The 23,028-nt window shown below is 33.6% G+C and overlaps 2 protein-coding genes across 4 annotated transcripts; one reads left to right on the forward strand and one right to left on the reverse strand.

Moving 5' to 3' along the window:
• The first annotated feature begins 1,990 nt into the window (after positions 1 to 1,990).
• RFC1 (replication factor C1) lies at positions 1,991 to 7,044 on the forward strand. Of its 2 annotated transcripts, XM_078989651.1 has the most exons (17): positions 1,991 to 2,258; positions 2,376 to 2,449; positions 2,710 to 2,778; positions 2,923 to 3,069; positions 3,153 to 3,695; positions 3,763 to 3,906; positions 3,998 to 4,059; positions 4,154 to 4,299; positions 4,376 to 5,285; positions 5,371 to 5,643; positions 5,719 to 5,758; positions 5,829 to 5,953; positions 6,020 to 6,092; positions 6,176 to 6,268; positions 6,349 to 6,577; positions 6,662 to 6,718; positions 6,794 to 7,044. In XM_078989651.1, the coding sequence occupies exons 3-17, from the start codon at positions 2,776 to 2,778 to the stop codon at positions 6,904 to 6,906; spliced, it is 2,958 nt and encodes a 985-aa protein (XP_078845777.1). In that variant the 5' UTR covers positions 1,991 to 2,258; positions 2,376 to 2,449; positions 2,710 to 2,775; the 3' UTR covers positions 6,907 to 7,044. The 2 variants fall into 2 exon arrangements, with proteins under 2 accessions (XP_078845777.1, XP_078845778.1); XM_078989652.1 differs by lacking the exon at positions 2,376 to 2,449.
• Positions 7,045 to 7,971: 927 nt separating this feature from the next.
• On the reverse strand, positions 7,972 to 11,115 carry LOC145041536 (putative UDP-arabinose 4-epimerase 3). Of its 2 annotated transcripts, none has more exons than XM_078989653.1 (10): positions 10,914 to 11,115; positions 10,659 to 10,683; positions 10,107 to 10,186; positions 9,898 to 10,022; positions 9,701 to 9,814; positions 9,397 to 9,596; positions 9,072 to 9,308; positions 8,871 to 9,000; positions 8,648 to 8,792; positions 7,972 to 8,535 (listed from the first exon to the last, which is right to left on the reverse strand). In XM_078989653.1, the coding sequence occupies exons 1-10, from the start codon at positions 11,053 to 11,055 to the stop codon at positions 8,297 to 8,299; spliced, it is 1,437 nt and encodes a 478-aa protein (XP_078845779.1). In that variant the 5' UTR covers positions 11,056 to 11,115; the 3' UTR covers positions 7,972 to 8,296. The 2 variants fall into 2 exon arrangements, with proteins under 2 accessions (XP_078845779.1, XP_078845780.1); XM_078989654.1 differs by having other exon boundaries at positions 10,107 to 10,213; positions 10,914 to 11,027.
• Between the last annotated feature and the right edge of the window lie 11,913 nt (positions 11,116 to 23,028).

Genomic DNA, 23,028 nt, shown 5'->3' on the forward strand with positions numbered 1-23,028 from the left:
ATAAGAAAATATTTGCTCTAACTCAGTTAGTGGATGGCTGATCATTGGCTTACTGAGTTCGTGAAAAAAGAATGGCTGACTGACCAAGACTGAACCATTCTTTCCTTTTATTGCCATTCTCACTTGCTAACACTTTCTTCCTTCAACTTCACACCCCGTTCCTTTTGGCCTTCCACATCGCTCCTCTTTCAGCAGTGGTTTATTTCTGTTTGACCTAATTTACAGGTTTGCAATTCTCATCTCTACAAAATCGAATTTTTAAGCTGTGTTGAAATCGATTTTTTAAGCTGTGTCGAAATCGATTTTTTATGATTCACCATTCTAGTTGCAGGTATGGCCCATTCTTTGAAAGCATTTGTCGTTGAAATTAAATGGAATCGTTTGGCACATGGACCTTTTAATGCTTTTGGTTTAAAAAGTTACAAAAAAAAACAGAGAAATTTATTTTCATGGGATGATAAAGAAGAGAAACAACAATTTGCAACAAATGGTGAAGCAAGTTGTTTTTTTTCTTGAACGACATAAAACAGGTTGTAGTAATCATCCACTTGACAGTTGAACAAGAATAGACAATTGAATAGAAATTGGTGGAAAGAAAGCTAATAAAGATGGGGTATTATCAATGTTTTAAAACCCGGGTTTTTAGTTGATCCAGTGTGATGACCGGTTCACGGGTCAACTGGTTCAACCGGTTAAACCGCCGGGTCAACCCGGTTTATGATATTTTTCTATTTTTATATATTTTTATTTGCATGCATAATCCATAAACATATAAAATCAATAATTTGATATCCACAAAGTTTAAACATTGAAAAACATTAAAGAAACCGCAAACGGCTCGTTGTTTTGACGTTCGATACTTGTATCCAACTATCCAAACCCTATTAAAACGGGTTAATCCGGTTTTAACCGGTTCGACATAAGCGGTCGAACCGCGGTTTAGCGGAAACCCGGCCGGTTCGATTTGGTTCATATTTTTACAAAAAACCGGTCTCAATTGACCCGCCTTTTACACCGGGTCACGGTCCAACTGGTTCAACCGGCCGGATCGACCCGGGTTTTAAAACATTAGGTATTATCTATATATACTCTCAACTTTTCGCTCTCGATGCAAAACAAAAAAAGGAGGTGAAGAAAAAATACTATGGAAATGACATCTCAAAGAAAATATGTGGTTCTCAACTTTTCAAGGATTTTAAAATTATATTAGACATAGTTGATATGTGCTTGGAAGAAATGAGGCATGGTGATAGTAGCCAAGAATTATATACCTATACAATCCTTTACTTGATTATTAAATCTCAAATAGGGCAAAACATCAAGGTAATCTTAAGTGTCGCACATTTGAAAAAAAAAAAAAAAAAAAAAAAAACAATAACAATATGTCTTTATAGTTTGTAATTATTATTATCCCATGTTTATTGTTTTTTATGTAAAATGTGGAACACTAATCAATGGGTTATGCAAAATGAGAGAAAATGTTGTAAAATGGAAGTTGGTGATATTGTATATACCATGACCATTTATGCAAAATGAGAGAAAATGTTGTAAAATAGAAGTTGGTGATATTATATATAACATGACCATTTATAAATTAAATGGTGAATCATAATGGAATCATCATAAAAAAATGTTGTTTGAAGGTAATATAATCATTTTGTACAGTCAGAAATGTAAAATCAAACAATAAGTTTCAATCATAAGTTAACATAATCAGAACTTCTAACTCAGCCAGCTCTAATTCAGTTAGCAACTATTAAAAAACCCTTAACTTGGTGAATTTAACTTTCCTACTAAACAACGGTAAAAAAAAAAAAAGTTATTTTATATGGAAAAATACTAACTTAAAAAAAAAAATAAGATCATGTTTTTTTTAACTATTTTTTAAAAATATAAAAAATTATTTTCAAAAACACTTTTCTTTTTTCAAAATATTATTTTAAACACGTATTACATAATTTTGTTACCCAAATATGTCAATTCCCAGAAACAAATACCCAGAGACCCTACTTTTTTGAAAGGAAAAAAAACCTCTGATACCGAAGTTTCAACCCTAATCGGAAAATCCACTTTCTTTGCTGAACTTTCAAGGAGACGCGAACAAAGGAAGACGAACTTTCAAGGAGACACGAACAAAGGAAGTCGATCTCCTTCCAGAGTTTATCGCCATCATTCCATTGTTTTATTCTCATTTCATATTCAGCTTTGGCTTATAGTATAATGGCTTCCTGCCAAGAAAAAGACGAATTCCGCTTCAGGTAACCCAGTCATTTAATGTTCGATTTTAGTTATTTGTGCGTTTTTACGTAAGGTTTTGTAATAAATCTAGGGTTTGTTCGTCGAGTGCTCCTCACAGTTCTATGTTTGTAATTTAGGGTTTTAGAAGGGTGCTAGTACGTGCCATATCTACATACGAGGAACCAGTGAGAGTTGAGTGCGTCTAACAACGGTGCATTATTCTTTACTACTGATTAATCAATTTGGCACTGCGTTTAATCTTGATCTCCTATCGATTTCCGACGTCATTTCTCACACATTTTGTCAACCATTTTCTGGTCGACGTTGCTTAGAAAATTCTTTAGCCATTTCTAGTGCATTATCCTCCACTGTTTTGAGGCTATGGCTTCTTAAGATACTGTCTACACTAACTGATTTATTGCGCCCATGCAAACTGACCCAAAGGTACTGAATATATTTTTTTGCTTTCAGTTTCACCGGTTATTGAGAAGATCCTATTCTGGAGGTAGGAGGCAGAGCGAGAAAGAAACCTGAAAAATGGTAAGTTATGAGTTATGGTTAGTTGGTGTTCTACTGTATATCATAATGTACTTATTTTTCAATTTCGGTGTGTCTTCTTCTCTTTTGTCTGGTCATTATTTGGAGAATATAACTCTTTTCTGCTTGAACTTTGTGTTCCTACAGCAGCCAGATATTAGAAAATGGTTCGTGAAGCCACATGACAAATCAGATGATAATGGCAAAGCACCAAAACCTGCAAAACCCACACTTGCGATACCTGGAAAGGTGTCAACTGCTAAAGATGCCTCACCTTCATCACCCGTGAAATCAGTAAGTATAAAAAAGTTGATTATAGACATCACAAGTTTGTTGAAAATTTTACAATGAGTTTGATTCCTGTTTGTGACTTGTAGTTACAAGGTGGTCAAGAAAGTTCTGGGAGGCGGAAAACCAGTAAATACTTTGCCAGTGACAAACAAAACAAAGAAGATCCAACAGAAGTCTCTGAATTCACAGCAAAAAGAAAGGCAAAGAGTGATGATGTGAAACCTTCACCTGTAAAGAAGTCACGGAAAGTGGATGATGATGATGATGACGACTTTGTAATGCCTAAAACTGAAAAAAGCTCAGTTGAAACAACTCCTAGTAAGAAACTTAAGAGTGGTTCAGGTAAGGGGATTCCCAATGCAAGTGTGAAAGAAGATGATGTTGTGACAAGTCCTAAATCTGCTGGAAGAGGTCGGGGTAGGGGTAGGACAGCTGGCGGAAGGGGGACAAAGTTGGAAAGTGATGAGGGCAATGCTGATGATGATGAGGATGCTAAGGAGGTTAAGTCTGCTGGCCGTGGTCGCGGTGGAAGGGGTGGTTCAGCGGCGGCAGGTGGTGGAAGAGGTGGTGGACGCGGTGGATTCATGGCTTATGGTGAAAGAAAAGATCCTCCCCACAAAGGAGAAAAGGTTTGTGGATCATTAGTTGAATTACTAATTGCCAAATCCAAATGCTTACATATTATTATGCTGACAGGAAGTTCCGGAAGGTTCTTCTGAGTGTTTATCTGGTTTGACATTTGTCATCAGTGGAACACTCGACAGTTTGGAAAGAGAAGAAGCTGAAGATTTGATTAAACGATATGGTGGTCGTGTTACTGGATCTGTCAGCAAGAAAACGGTTGACTTCTTGATGCTTTCTTGCGATTTTGACTTTGACTATGTGTGGTTTTGACGTTCTTTCTTTTCTTTTTTTTGTTTCTTTATGAAAGAATTATCTTTTATGCGATGAAGATATTGGTGGAAGGAAATCAGCAAAAGCAAAAGAGCTAGGGTTTGTTATCTTGATTCTTGCATTGATATCCACTTTCCCTTGATTTATTTTTCAATCTAATTTTCTGAAGTATTTTCTTTAAATCTTTATGAAGTACTGGTTTTCTCACTGAGGATGGATTGTTTGACATGATTCGTGCATCAAATCGTTCAAAATCCACCAAAAAAGAAGATCCCAAGAAACAAGTGGACAAAATAGCTACATCTTCAAAAGCAAGCCCTATTAAAGGAGGAAATAAAAGTATGAAACTTTATATAAAACTTTAACAATAACCATCTATCTTTATGTCTTAACCATTTTATTTGCAACATTTTAGAGGAAGAAGTTCGTGAATCTCCACAAAAGGGTAAAGCTACCACGCATGCTAGTCCAGGTGTTGCTTCTTCCATGCGGAAAAAACCAACAGTGGGCCAGTCTTCACTACCATGGACAGAAAAGTACAAACCAAAGGTTCCAAATGACATCATAGGGAATCAGTCTCTAGTAAAGCAGCTTCATGATTGGTTGATACATTGGAATGATAATTTCCTAAATGGTGCCAGCAAGGCGAAGGGAAAGAAACAGAGCGACTCAGGGGCAAAGAAGGCAATATTGCTAAGTGGTACACCTGGCATAGGGAAGACCACATCAGCAAAGTTGGTTAGTCAGATGCTTGGGTTCCAGACAATTGAGGTTAATGCCAGTGATAGTCGTGGAAAAGCTGATTCCAAAATTGAAAAGGGAATTGGTAGTAGCACTGCTAATTCTGTTAAAGAGCTTGTGAGTAATCAATCTTTAAGTGTTGACTTTGACCGGTCAAAGCATCCAAAGGCAGTGTTGATTATGGATGAGGTTGATGGTATGTCTGCTGGCGATAGAGGTGGTGTGGCTGATCTTATTGCCAGCATTAAAATATCTAAAATCCCTATAATTTGTATATGCAACGATCGATACAGTCAAAAACTAAAAAGCTTGGTCAACTACTGCTTACTTCTTTCCTTCCGGAAACCAACAAAACAACAAATGGCAAAAAGATTGTTACAAGTTGCAAATGCAGAAAAGATTCAAGTAAATGAGGTGGCACTTGAGGAACTAGCTGAAAGAGTTAATGGAGATATGCGTATGGCTCTGAATCAATTACAATACATGAGTCTCTCAATGTCTGTCATTAAGTTTGATGATGTCAGACAACGCCTTCTTACTAGCTCTAAAGATGAAGACATTTCTCCGTTTACAGCAGTTGATAAGTATGAACCAGTAACAAGTTAACATTTTTGTTATATTTATAAAAAACAATCCATGGCTAATTGTTTTGTCTTTTTGTTGTTGAAGGTTGTTTGGTTACAATGGTGGAAAGCTACGGATGGATGAACGGTTTGATCTGAGCATGAGTGATATGGATTTAGTACCTCTTTTGATTCAGGAAAACTATATAAACTACAGGCCAAGTACAGCTGGCAAAGATGAGAATGGTCTCAAGAGGTTGAACTTGATTGCACGTGCTGCTGATTCTATTGCAAGTGGAGATATAATCAATGTACAAATAAGAAGATACCAAAAGTGGCAACTCTCTCAAAGTAGCTCACTTGTGTCAGCTATAATCCCGTAAGTTGGTTTTTAATATTTTCAGTTATGCGGATAAATTGTAGATGATGATAATTTTTGTTTTGTTTGAAAAAGGGCTGCTTTGCTACGTGGACAAAGGGAAACACTTGAACAGGTAAAAGTTCTTTAATTGGGTATAAATAAATCTATGTATGTCTTATTATTTTTTTTTAATATGTATATAGGGTGAACGAAACTTTAACAGATTTGGGGGGTGGCTTGGAAAGAACTCTACCATGGGAAAGAATTATAGGCTTCTTGAAGATGCTCATGTTCATCTTTTAGCTTCTCTACAATTCAATTTGGGCAGGTAATGTATATTTTCTTATTAAGTTAATTCAGTTTGATGAATGATGATTTTGGTCAACTGGTGTAGGTCGACCCTGTGTCTCGATTACATGTCTCTTCTACTTAAGCACATGACTGATCCATTGAAGACACTGCCAAAGGTACAAGTGATTTTTTTTTTTAAAAAAAAAAAAGTGTTATGATTTCTTTTAATTGAATGTTGTTTTGGATAATTAATTGGCAGGATGAAGGTGTTGAAAAGGTTGTGGAGTTTATGGATGCATACTCCATTAGTCAGGAGGATTTTGAGTCACTGATGCTGATGTCCAAGTTTCAGGTAAATGACAAGTTGTGGTTTTTTATTCGCTGGGATTATTATAAATTTATAATTATTGATATTATTATATGTATGTGTAGGGGCGACCTAATTTACTTGAGGGTGTGCAACCTGCTGTGAAAGCTGCACTGACAAAGGCATACAATAAAGGAAGCAAGACACGAGTGATACGAACAGCAGATTTGATCACACTTCCAGGCATTAAAAAAGCTCCAAAGAAACGGGTTCAAGCAATGCTAGAGCCAGTGGATGTTGGTGATGCAATAGTGGAGAATGAAGAAAACAACTCGGATGATGTTGAGGATTTGGGTATTCTTATTCTTCTTCACATTGTTTTTGTTTATCATCTTTTAAAATGGTTTTCATTCATGAGTATGATTTTTGTGTGATCAGAAGGTGATGCTGAGGAGGAAAAGCCTAAAGTGGACATTGCAAGCCTCTCTTCAAAAGGTAAGATTCTCCTCCTTACAATTTCTGGAAGCAGATAAATCTGTTATTGAGTTGACTTATTTTGTTTGTATGTAGGAATTCAAGTACAAGTGGATGCAAAAAAGGCTTCAGGCTCAAAGAAGGCCCCTGCTGCAGGAGGAGGAGGCAGGGGAAGAGGGGGTGGTGCTGCTCCCAAACGGAAAAGATGAAGGATAGGTTTTTTGGTTTTGGTTTTGTGAAGTTATCTGTTTTTGGTGTTTGTGGGTGATGTGTTGTAAACAATGAAAAAATGTCTTGAGAGTTTTCAAGATATGCAATCTTTGGTACGAGTTTGTTGTTTTGGATGATCCTAGTCTCTTTTTGCAAAGCTGAGGTTATAAGTCGATTATAGTTCAAGTAGATGAATAATTTAAGTATATATATATAATTAAAATAAAGTTATAGAATCATATTATAGAAGTAAGAAAAATGATTCACCTGAGATAAAAAATTCAATATGGTATTGTATGAGCCTATGAGGACTTCTAGACATTCATTGCAGTATGATGATTCATATTTCATTTAATGATTATATTTACTGTTTGTAAGCAACTTTTAATAGAATGAATGATTCATTTCATTGTTGACTAACCCATATCCACAAGGTCTAATCAAGTATAAGGCATCTAGTTCGCTTAATCTCTAACTCAGATACTAACTTGTAACACCCGACATATTAATACAAAATACATCCGTTCCTTTATAAATCACAAACTACATAGTGTACGTTTATATTAACATGGTAAAAAGGATTGTATACTACAAAATTATACAAAGATTCAAGTCAGGTGTTACCATTTGTCTAACAATTCTTCTATCTCTCGACTATCTCCTTACCTTTATCAGTTTCACTTGGAACTGAAAGGCACAAGTAACGATTAAGGTATGCAAGCTTAGTGAGTACTCTAATAACCATATACCTATAATATCAACCACAATCAAAGACAACGATTCAATCAACATAAACATGTATAAATCACATATTCTTTCAAGGTGATTCAACCATTATCAGCAATGGTTCTTGCCACAAAGCTCACTAAGTTTTGTCCCTCCAAATTGCATAAGTTAACCCATTGGTCCTCCTACTTAGCCTTTACATTTACATTCCCTTTATAAATAAAACCTCATCAATTTAGGGTTTTAAACCACAAATTTTCACACATTTTTATTACATTACATTACATAGGTTATACCCAAAAAATCACAAATACCATTTTGACATTTTAATTCACAAATGACGACTAAAAAAAGAACGGGTATTACATATCATTTCTTTCATTTCCTACAATTTTTGCATTTCTCATATGATCGGGTTACATTACATATATATATATCATTATATTGTAACATGAGTTTAAGCTAAACCTGATAAAGACACATTATTTCTAATATCTCATCAGTAACCAGTCCCAATGTAAGAAATAATCATATTCAAATGTGGGGAAAAAATTATATATAAATTACCCTAAAAACCTCAACCCCTAATTTTCATAATAAACCTAATCATGAAACCAGGTCAAAATCTTCAAATCTTTAACCACATGTGATCATTAGTCCATATCAAAATATAGTCTTTATGGACCCATATCCATTATGATGTGACTTCTGCCATTTCCATGCAACCTCCAAACTTTTTTCTAAATCAGTGTGCCGAGCTGACCAGTTGAGTTCCCGAAGTATCTTTGATGGGTCACTGTACACCTCAGCATAGTCACCAGGCCTACGTGGCAGGTAGTCCACTTTAATCGATGCCCCTGTTGCCTTCTTACATGCTTCCACAAACTCCTTCACCGATCTACCTGTCATAACATTAACAAAACAACAACACTGTAATTTAAAAAAACAAAAAAAAAAAAAAGATTGTACCTTTTAATTATGTTATATTATAAAAAAAAAAAAAAAAGATTGTACCTTTTCCTGTGCCAACATTGTAAATCCCAAGATGGCCAGGTTTTGCATTCTCAAGTGCTTTTACATGAGCATCAACTAAATCAGTAACATCAATGTAGTCACGTATGCAGGTTCCATCTGGGGTTTTATAGTCTGTTCCTCTCACCTGTATCACATTCACATGTTTGGTTGGATGGGAATGGAATGGAATCAGATGTGGGAATGGAATGGAATGAAAGATTACCTTGAGCCCATTGGTAATTCCACGAGCTGCATCGAAACATGCACCTGATATTCTTCCATGTTCACGTAACTCTGGTCTTGGTGCTTCTCCTAATCTTCCATCTGGATCTGAACCAATCACATTGAAGTATCTGGAATTCAACAAATTCTCAGAAACACTTTTACTAAATCATATGACTCAAATCAAACATTGTTAGTCAACCTTAAAATCATAACTGCCATGTCTGAGTTTTGATGAAAATCTTGAATGATATCTTCAGACATCTTTTTGGCTTTCCCATATGGATTAATAGGATTCTGAGGGGTTTCTTCTGTAATTGGCATCTTTTCAGGTTCCCCATACGTAGCACATGTGCTGGAATATATAAGTGTATTAACATTATGTGTTGCCATAGCCTCCAATACCACAAGTGTATTTGATGTAATGTTGTGATAATACCTGCATCATTACAAAAAAAAAAAAACATTTTCGAGATAATTGAAGCGATGAAAAGAAGAAAAGAGCAGATATAATTGATAATACCTACTTTAATGGATCAAGGGTACTCTCACCCACATATGCAACTGCTGCAAAATGTATTACTGCATCAAATGCATTTTCAGAAAAGATTTTGTTTACAGATTTTGCATCTCCTAAATCAGCATAAATGAATTGGAGTCTCCCAGGTTGTGGGAACAGGTCTTGAAGAACTTTTACAGCTCCTATGTTTCCACGAGAGAGATTGTCCTATCACAAATTTACATTGCTTATATAGTTGGATTATATGTTCTAAATTTAATTTAAAAAAAAAAAAGAAAGAAGAAGAGATAATTATAATTTATAATATATACCACTATGGTTACACGATAAGAGTCTTTTAGCAGGCGTAATGTAGCATGGGAGCCAATATAGCCAGCACCTCCAGTTACTAAGACATGAGTAATTCCTGTTTCATGCCTAGAGAACTTGAAAAGAAAATGAAAAATAAGCAGAAATGGACAAAAGATAAATAAATAAACAAATGAATGAAAAGGGTCTGTTTACTTACTGGGGTAGGGCTCCTGAAAGATGGGGATTGTTTGAGCATGAAGATGCATAATGCTATAAGGAATGAAGCAAAAATAATCTTTCTTACAAATCCTTTCTTCTTGTTTGGCTCTGTATGATCCATACCTGCAACCATAGAAACCGAAAACAACTTCAAATTCTGTAAACTTTGATGTAAAAGTTTTATCAACCATCAAGTTGTGAGATTACCTCCTAAAGCGTAAGACCTGTTAGGCCTTGGCTGAGTTCTTGGCTTGTTAAAGTTTTGCATTTGTAGAAGAAGAATCCCTCTGTGAAATTAACTATTGTTGATTAAACTGTAAGACACACCTTGCTTTGATCAGTAGTAGAATTATATTGTTCAAGTTTCATGGAAGTAAGAGACAGAACAAGGAAACAGAAACAAGAGCCTTGGTAATGATTTTATCATCAGTAAGAGTTCGATTCAACTGAAAAAAAAATTACTCGAGCTTAAGAATATGAAATGTATAGCAAAAGCAGTGTATAAATCGATATCCGGGAAGGAGGATCAAATTCACTAAGTTCGATCTTCAATCAAATTCAACAAAAGGTCAGCATGACCAACATGAGATCATCATACTGTACAAAAATACAATCGAATGCCAAGATCTAAGGATTAACCCCGGAGAAAATCAAAATACAAACATGCAAAATCTATAATAAACCTCAATGGAAGAAACGAAGGAGAAAGAAATCGAGTGCAACAAAAATATTTCGTCAACGATTAGCCAAAAGGGTTACCTGACGAAAGCAGCATTCCAAAAACCTGCGAATGCAAAAGAAGGATCAGAGAAGATCTATGACGAGAGAGCAAAAGGGTACGATGGTGGAAAGCACTTCTTTTACATTGGTAAGGAAATTGTGATTCTATATAATCATCTGATTGTTTCCAAACTCAGAAAAGGGTAATGGTAAATAATGTAAACAGTCCGAGATGCTTCCTGGAGAGAAGAACAAAACGTAACAAGGAAAAAGTGTAGAGAGAGATAGACGTACGATGAAACAATGAAGAAAGAGTAGGACAGACGAATTGTGTTCTTGGACCAAGCTTCTGAATCGTCGTCTTCTCTTTCTGCCTAGGTTTTGGAATGAGGAGAGAGGAAATGGAGGAATCTCCGGTGATAGTGCCATCTGCCATGTTCTAAGTCAAAATGGAAGGAGGGAGATTGGGAGAATGTCTTCCCCAACACAAAATATCTCTTTATTTTATTTTATTTGATTATTTCTATACTATATTTTCATAAATTTCATTTAAAGTAAGGGAATATAAAAGCAAATGTTAATATGTTTTTTGGTATGCCATTTAATAGATTATGTATCTAAATTTTGAGAAACGTTTTAAAAATTTTGAAAAATTAATTTAGAATGTCAAACTAAATAATATTAAATTTGTTTATATATATATATATATATATATATATATATATATATATATATATATATATATATATATATATATATATATATATAATGAATCTCATGTAGTGCTTGTATGATAGGTTATATTCTATGTCTTCTTATGTACAACTCTCTATCATAATGCAAAGTATCACTCAGAGGTTTCATGCGTTCGGGAAATCTAAACCCTAAAACAGGATAAGTGATGTAACAACTCGATAAAACACTATTACATACCCTTCGGGGACGTATAACACTCATAACGAGGCTTAACGGGGTTTACGAACCTTGCATTTCGAGGCTAAACACTCACAAAGGTCACAAACATGGTCTCTCTCAATCTCTTTCACTCTTTCTCTCTCTCTCTCTCTCTCCCAAATCTCTCCCAAGGCTCTCTCAAAATCCCTTTTAACTTTTTATAATCACTTGGGGCATCCCGACCCTTAACTTAGTCAAAAACCACTCGAAATGGGAAGATTATTGGAAAAACAACCATTTAGGGCCGAAGCCTCTCTTAGAACCAAAGCCTCCCTAAGAATTGAACCTCCTTAAGGACCAAACCTCTTAGAGTCGAAATTACCTTAAGGACCGAACTGCCTAGGACCGAACTGCTGAAGACCGAACCTTTGGTCCTCGGTTCCATCCCAACTTCGGTTATTGGTTCATTTCACCTTCGGTTCCTACTCGAGACCTTCGCCTGCGAGCTTCTCGGACCAAACCTACCTTCGGTTCTCAAACTTCTTGGACCAAGCCTCGCATCAGACTACTAAGCCTCGCAGATTCACTCCTTTCTTCCCGGTTTTGACCACTTTCGCATTTTAAGCCCATTTTTGATGATTTTCGAGGGATTTTCACCCAAACTCATATTTTGGCATATAAGACCCCTTAGATTCATATTTTAACCATATTTGGGGGAAATTTTTATCATACCCACTTTATGTCACTATTCACTCCTTACCATATCAAATCACAGTCCTTTTATGCATCTTCCAACACTCCATTTGACTTACTTACACTAAATCCACCTAAAATATCTATATCTCACTCACTCCCAAAATAAGCATTCCCCACATTTTTAAAACAAATATTCTCTCTCTCTCTCTCTCTCTCTCTATATATATATATATATATATATATATATATATATATATATATATATATATATATATATATATTCCTTCTCAATTTTCCTCCCTGGAACCAAGAACGCCAGGAAGTCACGAGCTCTTCCTCCATTGTTGGTAAGTTCTTCATTTCTACTCTTGAATAATCTTCACTCCTACACTCAAATCATAGATTTCTTATGCAAATATCATCATATTTGTTCTTAGATCTTCAAATCCTTACGCATTCTCCAAGTGTTATTGACTTGGAAACCCCCTCTCTTCAACATCCATCTCAAGAAATCACTCAAGGTGAGTTCATACCCCCTTCTTTTCACATTTTATCTAGTTTTATGGGGGAGGATACAAGTCACAAGATCAAAAACATGCTTAAACTCAAATGATAGCTTTCAATAGAAAAGTTATGGCTCAATCACGATCTGTTTTGACCATCTTAAACTTCATAACTTTCAAAACTGGTCAACATGGAAATATTTCAGGTCTATACATTTAAAATGACTACTTGCACATGTTCATACGATTTTTCTACAATTTATGGTGATTTTTACAAAACTGTCTATCACTGTAGCAAGGATTTTGGACCAGTCAATGAAGATGGTCATTATGACACTAGTTAGAAATCATTAAAAATCATAATAAAATTTGTGAGTATACTATACATATTTTCTGAACTTCTGGAGTTTACAGATTTAGATTTCGACTCATGATGATTTTTATGTGATTTTTACAAAAACAGGGACAGAAACGTAAAAATTTATAACAAACAGTTTACAAATTGATTAACACTTTGTAATGTGTTGAGCAAAGTGTTTATCTAAGATGACTATATATTTACTTATGTTTTCTGTTAAGTTACACCTAGATAATAGAAATATTCATTCATTATATGGGAATATTAGTCAATACGAACATACAAGATGAACTATACCATGTATAGTTTATGATTTGCTATATTACCATTCACTATGAAAAGGTTCAACTCACACTACAAACAGGTTTTTCATTACTACACGCATTCATGATAAACTATAATATGTATAGTTTATGGTTCCTTACACTACAAATACACTACAAAAGGGGTTCAATTTCACTACATAAAAGGTTTTTCATTCACTCTACACGTAAACTTGTTAACGTAAATTGTGAGACACTACTTCATTGTACTCTTAGAGTAAGGGTTAAAATTCCTGAAATTATGACCATCGTCTCTTGTAGGGAGAGCGTGATAGTTGTATATAGATCTATATTGAGATTGACAACTTACACCCAAGATGCTTGCAACAGCCCGACCGGTCGGTCGGGGGTGACAAATATCATAACAGTTTCGATGTCTGAAGAACGTCGCATCAAGTCTTCTATGTCATAATATGGTTATAATGACTCACATAGGTAGATAACGACACATATAGTTTATGGGAATTTCCACCTTTAAATAAAGAGGTTTTATTTTATAAAATTGCATACACTACTATAAGTATGGTAAAATACTCGTACATTTTAGCCTTTGGGTATTAAGGCTAAAAACCATTTTATAAGGAAAATATGGGAGTTTTCTTGTTCATACTATACATTTTCAGGGAAAGGATTTCTACTCTATATACAAAAGCTTATGTACTCACCAACTTAATTGTTGACACTCTTTTAAATTTACTTGTATTCTTATGTAATCAATAGAAATTGGTGACTACCAGCTTTTGAGGATGGAACGCTTCGACGTTAAGCAAAACATTTTGTCATTATATTGTAATCGATTTTGAAACATGTAACTTGTGAAATCATGTAACTTTCTCGATTATATTTATAATGGTTGCATTTACTTTGAGCACTATTATACTCGTTGTTGTGATACTATACATGAAGTCCTCCACCCCCAGATGTTTCCCCCATCCTTGGTTTTGGGGTGTGACAACCTGCAAAACATGCTAAAAGCTACAAACGATTTTTTGGAAAATGGTAGGCATTTATGGACACAAAATCCGACTTCTGATAAAACCGACATTTTCTTGCAAATTTATGAGTTTTTATGAAAATGTCCCTTGTAAATATAGCCGTTCATTTATAAATGTCAAGTCTTGTACTAAAACAAATTCATATCGAAGTGTCATGTTTAGGATTTGATGCGGCTTAAATATTTCAAACTCTAACATTTCGGGCTACTTTTTCACAAATACAATCCAGATGTATTGTATATGTCAGGGGCTATTTTAGATTGAAAATTTCGACTCCCATTTTAGAGCGATTATTTTTTTTAGCATATGTGTTGGTTGATGTTTTGAAAAACTTATCTCAAATGTCATGGATACACTTCATCTCAAACAAAAATATGTTTTTAGGAATGACTTCATCTATCGAATTCATAAAGACAACTTTTCCGGCCTCCATGTTTATTGTTACAATCCAGAAAAGACAAATACTAGAACAATTACCCACATCAAGAAAGATGTCTGCAAAAGATGAATTTAAATATTGTTAAATGATTATAATACTAATTAATCATTTGAATTAAAATATTGGTTCTTCATCAAACTCTCTCTAAAATCAGAATTTCTATATGCTTTACATGTCTCCTTGAATAAGCTTTTTCACTATTTAATTTTTTCTTGTCCTAGTTCACAAATTCATGATCAAATTCTGATAAAAATCTCATGATATTAATTTTAAAAGACATGCCTATTGGTCATGTAAATGGAATTGGTCATATCAAATATGATGGCTAATTTCTCAGTCATTCCTGTAACCTCTTTAAAACCATACCAACGATTACCACTATCTATTTTGCCTACTTTGAGGGCTACGACATGATTTGGTGGTTCCCGTCGATTTCAATAGCTAAGACATGGTTCATAAGTAGTTATATTCATATGGGCATTGTCTATTAAGATCAAGGGTCATAAGTAGTTTAAAAACATGTACATCCACAAAAGTTCACAATATAGAAGATTAGAATATAAGGGGTTTTAATACAATATCACAACATCAATTCAAGAAACCACTACAAAATTGTGGTCATCTAAATGTCTAGCCCTCATATAGTATGTTCAATCAGTTTTTGAGTATTTTCACATGAATACATGTCAAAATACATAGTTTAGGCATTATGAATGCCTAATGAGTAATACAAAGATTCAACATCTTTATGGTCGAAGGAACTGACACATTCCTTAAACCATTGAGAATCTATAAAATCATTTTAAATCTTTAAGTTTTATAACGCAAATCACTTCCTTTCAAACTCTTAAGTATTTAGTATTAAAACATATTATTTGGACATTTGTCAAAATTACAAGTCTTTCGTCTTCCATCCTTAGTCATACGAGTCTTTTGTCTTTTGACTTACATATTTAGTCATACATATTACATCTTACGTCTTATGTCTTTAGCAATAGTGAAATCATATAAAAAAATCTTAAATCTTTTATCTTCACTTAAATAGTTTAAGATCGAAAAATAATCATCATTAGTAAAATAACATTAATAAATGTAATGCTTTATGCTATCAACACTTCCTAAGTCATATCGTGTTATATGCTCACTAGTCTTGTGTCTTTTTGTCTTTAGATAATAATTTGTCTTTTTCATCTTTAGATAATAAGTAGAGCATACGTAATAGTTAGCACAAAGCACTGTTCATAATTATCTTCTGTTATAAGTTTGATATCATCACATATACCTTACATGAGGTAGCTAGCCTCACGAATAAGTGAGGCATGTCTAGAATACCGTCGCTTTGGAAAATGGTTCTTCGTATTTTGTATTTAGTTTCATCTATTGTGTTTTACCATGGTTTTAATTGGACACTCAAGTTATTACCTAACTTGAATGGATACATAACTTCACGAAGAATAATGTTTTCAAAATGTTGTACTCTAATACTCTTTAATCAAAATATTATTCAAAATATCATTTTCACGAATACACATAAGTTTACACATAGTAGTTCACACAACATTATCCAAGATCATTAGTAAAATTCAAATAATAAAATTCATATTTCATGCCTCTAGCGTGTAACTCAGTTGGTAAGGCATGAGGGAGACTTGCATTGATAACAGAAAGGTCTTGGGTTGGTAAGGCATGAGGTCCTATCCACGACACCCCCTTCCCATGATTCTCAGCCATAGAGTGATTCAAAATTTCACACCCCGCTAAAGTGGAAACATAAGGTACAACAGTACAAATGGTCTCATTGAAAAAGTTAAAAGACAACACCAACCATAGTATTACAAAACATTACAATTGTAACATCCCAAAACTTAGATAAAAAAATTATTTTTAAATAATTCTCAAACACTCAATAATCATGTCAAATCAACCAAAATGTATCATAGTAAAAATACTATCAGAGTACATAATCCCAAAATCTCATAATGTGGAAAACATGGGCGGATTTGGTGCGATAAGGTTAGACCCTTCCTTTTCGAGCTGAAAGTACCTGAAACATAAAATGAAAACTGCAATCACAAAGCTTAGTGAGCTTCCCCAAAATACCTCATACCATACATACATAACAATCAAAACATAACTGGGTCTATTTCACCCCTTTTGATATCTTTCAACCAGTACTAGGTCTATTTCACCCCCTTCGGTCTCTTTCAACCGGTATCGGGTCTATTTCACCCCTACAACTAAGCATACAATCATATCAGTGAGAGTCACGAATACAACAAGCACATCTATGCATAATAGTAAGTGTCACAAAGACAACTATCATTCTACAAACATAATCCATTGGGCTGACATTGATGCCTTCGACCTACGAGTATAGTGAAGGAAAAATCTCTTCTCAAAGCAGCTTAAAAGTCAACCTGCTCTCAAAATCCCACAATAGGTGTTAAACCTCATCTAGATAATCACACAAGGCAATACCTGAATCTACCTATCAGGACATTAGCAACTAAACAAAAATCCACAAGTCAAAAGTCAACCCTTAAGGTCAACAGTCAATGTTAACTCCAACCGACCGCCACGATGTAGTTTTCCTTGGCCACATCGTGGCCTGAATATGACCATACAATCAGTAAAATCTCAGCCACCACGCCGTGGTAGCTGGGGGTTCTAACAACTTAATGCATTAAGTTGTTTTCTTCGATTCCAAGAGCTCTAAAGCTCAAATCTGGTCCAAAATGTGATCTAGAAGGATAAAGTTTTTAACTTTACCTATTAGGATCACCCAAAAGGTCTAAAACCCAATTTCCCTAAGTCTCAAAAGGATCAAAAACGCAAGAACTTAACCAACAAACACTTATTCCATGTAGTCCAAAATCCATCCTTTCCAGAAGTGATTATAGCACCAAAACTAACCTAAAACTTGATGCTTTATAGACATGCATGTCCAATGCATGTCTTGAACTAATATTAGGTCAAAATAAGGGTTTATGACCTAAATCTCATGCATGGATTGGAAACCCAACCAAACTCCAGATCCAAGGCACAAAATACACCAAATGCCCTAGAGATTCATAAAGTTGCAAACTTTAAGAGATTTCACCATCGCAACAAGCAAAAACAAGAAGTTTATGGGAAAAAAGTCAAGATCTAGCAACTTAACATGATAAAAATCGAGTATTGGAAACTTACAAAGGTCCAGAAGAGTGCTAAGGTGAAGAATGAAGACTTGGTTTCTTGATCCTTGCTTCCTTCTTCCCTTTTCTTCCTTCTTTAGCTTCAAGAAACACCAAAACTAGCTCAAAAATGGAGGAAAGTTATTAGGGTTTTCTTTAGGGATTGAAGGGGATGATGGAGGCTGAGGATGAGAAAATTCAAGCCTCCTAATTCCTTTAAATAGGGAGCAAACCCGGAAAAATAGGGTTTTCACGTTAGCCGTTTACCACACTGTGGCTAAAACTGCCATGACGTGGTGGCTTAAATAGAACATATGAACCTTCTTGCCTCGCCACGTCGTGGTGGTGTCTCCACCACGTCGTGACAATCCTCAAAATGATAACTTAAATACGAATAAAGTACCTTAAGATACAGACGTTACATTAATTTACAATGTCTTTTGAACAACTTTTAAATAAGTTACAATACATTCGAAAAATAACACATGCGTAATGCTTCTACAAGTGATGTGTCTCTATGTGCCACTTACTAGATGATCTGTGAAAAAGCATGTAAAATAAGGGTCAACTATGGAAATATTTGGTGGGTACACATGTTTACAAAAATAGTAGTATATGATTCATAATCACATTTTTAATATAATTTTCCATGAATGGAAGTTCTTTGCTGAAATGAGTAAACAAGTTTGCATACTTAGTAGTTCGTTGCTAAAATAAGTAAACAAGTTTGCATAAATCGTAGTTTGTTACTAAAATGAGTAAACGAGTTTGCATAAGTAGTAGTTCACGGATAAAATGAGTAAATGAGTGTGTATATGTATAATGAACAAACAAAGAGTTCTCAACCAAGCCTACGACAGAGGCCCTATCAAGATCTATGCTTATCGTTCTATATATGGACATGGAAAAATGCACTCCACAATTGGGTGAGTGAGGAATTGTCAAGTTCATAATAGCGCTATCCATAATGACCATTATCTCAAAGAGTTAATGGTTGAAGTAAAGTGTAAGGGACTTAGACGATAAGACCTCATGTTTCACAAGCGCATACACATACATGAAAATTTAGCAGCCAAATTGATACAAGTTAAATTACATACAACGAACATAAATAAATTTTGGACATGCTTTTCCACCCTAAAATGTAAAACCAAAAATAAGAGTTGTGAATACTCAAAACATATTTCGCGATGATGCTAACGATGCCTTGAACTAAGTTCCACATGTACCACTACCGATTCCTACAATGATGTTATACACTAGCGGGTCTCTAGTATAACTCTAACACTAGTATACTTAACTTATACATAAGAGCAATGCCAATATTGTGTCAAAATTTTGATATTGTTAAGTTACAAATATTTTTCTATGAAATTTAGATTCTCATGAATCAATTTGTTACATAACAACTTAAATGGAAAAAATTCTCATTTTTGAAATGTTAAGATTTAGCATTTTAGGAGGTGTTCCAAATATTAGATATTAAAAAAACTAAATCAACTTAGTTCTAGAATTTCCCAAACTTTGTATTTCTGTTTTAACTAAAGTAAAAAACCTCAAGATAATGTTTCTTGAAATTTTGATCTGTCTAAGTATTTTTCTTTCATTAAATCTTTTGAAATAACCAAAAATTATGGACAAATACTAAACAGATTCCAAAAATTCTCAAACTTTTTGGGCAACTATTTTACAGTTTATAATAGTTGGGAAAAATGTTAGTTAACATTTTTAAATAATAAAACCAATTTTTATGATTTTAGGTGTATTTACTTCCAATAAATTCGAAATAAATAGAAAACAATGAAGAAATAATAAGAATTTTTATTTATGATATAAATATTATTTTAGATATCATGGTAATATGGCATGATTTTAAAATAGTTTAGCTATTTTTTGATTTAATCTGTTATATAGACATTTAATTCATGAAAAATAGAAAAAAGTAGATAAAAATTATCAAATTTTTTATTTGAAATTCTACTATACTAGAAGATGTGTTGGTAAATTTTCATGAATTATGGATAAGTGTAACTAGTTTTCATCGATTTAGTCCATTAAATACACAAAAATCATTGGAAAAATAGAAATAGGTTATGAAAATCTCTCAAAATGTTTATATGAGTTTTATACAAGATCTAGAAGTAGTGAAAATTCTTATATGTTCGTTCCATATTTCAAAACATGGTTTCATGATTTGTTTGAGTTAAATACAAAGAAAATTAAAAATTATAGCAATCAGTAACAAAAATTGGTGAAACGTCATGGGAGATGTTTATTCTATGTATAAGTCATACAAGAATTTTTCAAAGATTTATTGACCTCAAGAAGTATTTTATTTGATTTATTGTCATATTTCCTTGCAAAAATTACAATAATTCAAAAAAAAAGATTTATTTTCTAAAAATTTCCAGATCATCTTATTTTGTTGTTGGGATTTTGAAAAAAATCATTTTTGGATAGAAAATGAGTTTTAGATATTTGTTTGTGAATAAATCTTTTATAAACATATTTGAAAGCTTTTTAGCAATGAACTTTAAATATCTAGCATCTAAGTTTGAAGATTATCACATGCATGTTGGTTTGAAGTACATGTATGGCTTTGTTTGTTCAAAATGATGATTGTAAGGAGAAAATTTGGATGCATGTGATTTTTGATCATTAAAAACATGTAAAAACTCAAGTATTTGGATTTGACGTAAGTTTTAGTCATTGGATTTCATCATTAAGCAACATGCATGAGGTTTTTCGGTAAAATCCTATCACCATCATCATTAAAGTTGAATTGCATATATTCATGCTCATGAATTGATCATAGAAGAGTGTAGAAAGAGAAGATATACAAGAAAAATCATGAAAACTTGAAAGGAAATGAAAGAGAATGAAGGATCTTTGTGTTTACCTTGATGAACACTTCAAAATGATGAAGATTTTTTAGTAAGATGAGGAATATTTAGCTGAAAATTGGGGGTTTTTGGGGATGATTCACAGAGGGAAAGAATGAGGGTTTTAGAGAGAATGAAAGAGAAAAACGAGAAATTATGTCTCTCTGGATACCCAATTGCTCTCGTCCTATCTTTGGGGTTTCTCTTCATCAAAATCGGTCTCCTGAATACAAAAATGTATGTAGACTCATAAATAATCGAATGTAAAAATCTCTCCCACTGATTTTGCTTCTAAGTTCGTATTTTTCTAGAGTGAAGGAAGTGTGGAATTTTTAAAGAGAGAAGTGGAGAGATGAAGTGTGTAAGAGGGTAAAATGATTAGTGTTTTGGGGATGAGAGAGTTTGGATGAAAATTTAAATGAGGAGAGAGGAGTTTCCTCTCTCTTCTGTTGGTTTATAAATTCCATTAATAGATTTTTATAAAATTTCTCAATTTTTATAAAATATGCACTTTGAATAAAAATTTGTTCATAACTCTTGAATTTTGACTTATAAAATAAGGTTAAATTGTTAATGAACTAAATTTTACTTCTTTGATTATATTTTCCAAATTTTAATTGTTCTAATATAATATTATAAGGTTTAATACTTATTTTTATAGAATTTTAGATGTTAAATTTGTAAAATTTAGGTTTTTAGTGCTTTTGGGGTTTTGGAATTTTGTTTATCTTTGGATATCAAAATAAATTGAGTTTTTGAGAATTCAAATTATTTTAGAGTTTCATAACTATTTTTCAGTTATAAAAATGCTTGAAATTTGTTTTTGTCAGTTTATTGGCATTTTCTATGCAGTGACTCCGAGATTCAAGTGAAATTGAAGAGTCGAGTATACTAATCCTAGTTTTTAACTTTGACTTAATTTCCTATGAGACTCTGACCTAATTTATACTTCTTGTTCATGTGTATGATGTGTCTACATGATTCATGCAAAGATGTTCGAGTCAAAGAATGACCCAAATTTGACAGTTGCTATAGTTAAAGTAGTTATAGAAGTCACGTATCAATGTGAAATCTAAGTACACTATCCTTCGTTCTAATTATTTCAAAGTTTTTAATAGGTTATAACTTATCTTCTAGCTACTAAGTCTAGCATGTGTCGGGCCTATATGTGCAACTAAGTTTATTTAAATCTATAACTATCTCAAATTTTGATGGTTGGCACAAAAATATACCCCCTCTATAAGTACACTTGGAGGCTGGATTCGATGGGGTTGTTTAGGGTTGCCAACATTAACCTTTTGCATTGATAAAATTAATATTTCATCATATAAGGGACATGTATTCAATAGTTACTCACCTTAAAAGCTTTGATATCCCACTACTTTCTAACTTACAATGTTTTTTAGTCACCATTTATTGATTATAATTAAATGGTAAAAAATAACCAAAATACCCCTAAAAGGCTTACTAACTTTGTGACCTCCTTTTTAAGTTTGAAACCTTAAACCATTTATATAATTCTTCAATGAAGGTTTTTTAGGGGGGGGGGGGGGGGGAGGAAATTGAGGTCAAACACTATGAAAGTTGGACAACATGTTGGATTTCACCATGGACGTCTAGGAAAACACACGAGCCATTTGTTTTTACTCTTGAGTTTCACACAACACTTGGGCCCTTGCACTCCACCAAAACATGTACCTTTTTCATTATTATACTTTTCCCTAACAAGTATTAACTACTTTTTATCATATTTAAGTAACAAGTATTAACCACTTTTTATCATACTTAACTAACTCTTATCTTATTCATGTATTTATACATAAAGGCCTTAATGTCTCATGGATTCCATTTGATTCTTTTCAGCATAACAAGTTCGAACCACTTATTATCATACTCAAATAACTCTTATATTATTTATGTATTAATACTTAAAGGCCTGTAATTTTTCATGAATTCCATAGAGGTATATATGAAGGTACTCCATTAACCAGATCAAGCCTTGAACCATTAATGACTTCCATGACCTTTCTAGATTACCTTTTTAAGACTTAATGATCAATAATGATTCATCCTAACATGATTCACATATTCAATTTTTTCCAAATCAAAATCTCATATAGTGATTCAACTCCTTCTCATGTGATTC

The sequence above is a fragment of the Lactuca saligna genome, chromosome 4 (assembly GCF_052625555.1).
Source record: "Lactuca saligna cultivar CGN05327 chromosome 4, ASM5262555v1, whole genome shotgun sequence".
NCBI classification, from domain to species: Eukaryota; Viridiplantae; Streptophyta; class Magnoliopsida; order Asterales; family Asteraceae; genus Lactuca; species Lactuca saligna.

What these genes read in the sequence shown, in the direction of transcription:
- RFC1 (XM_078989651.1), top strand. An exon ending in CCGTTTACAGCAGTTGATAA is followed by an intron (nt 5,286 to 5,370) that starts GTATGAACCAGT and finishes TTGTTGTTGAAG; the next exon opens with GTTGTTTGGTTACAATGGTG. An exon ending in TGCAAGCCTCTCTTCAAAAG is followed by an intron (nt 6,719 to 6,793) that starts GTAAGATTCTCC and finishes GTTTGTATGTAG; the next exon opens with GAATTCAAGTACAAGTGGAT.
- LOC145041536 (XM_078989653.1), bottom strand. Translation starts at nt 11,055, where the DNA reads ATGGCAGATGGCACTATCACCGGAGATTCCTCCATTTCCTCTCTCCTC. An exon ending in CTTTCAGGAGCCCTACCCCA is followed by an intron (nt 9,815 to 9,897) that starts GTAAGTAAACAG and finishes TTTCTTTTCAAG; the next exon opens with TTCTCTAGGCATGAAACAGG. An exon ending in CTTATCGTGTAACCATAGTG is followed by an intron (nt 9,597 to 9,700) that starts GTATATATTATA and finishes AATTTGTGATAG; the next exon opens with GACAATCTCTCTCGTGGAAA.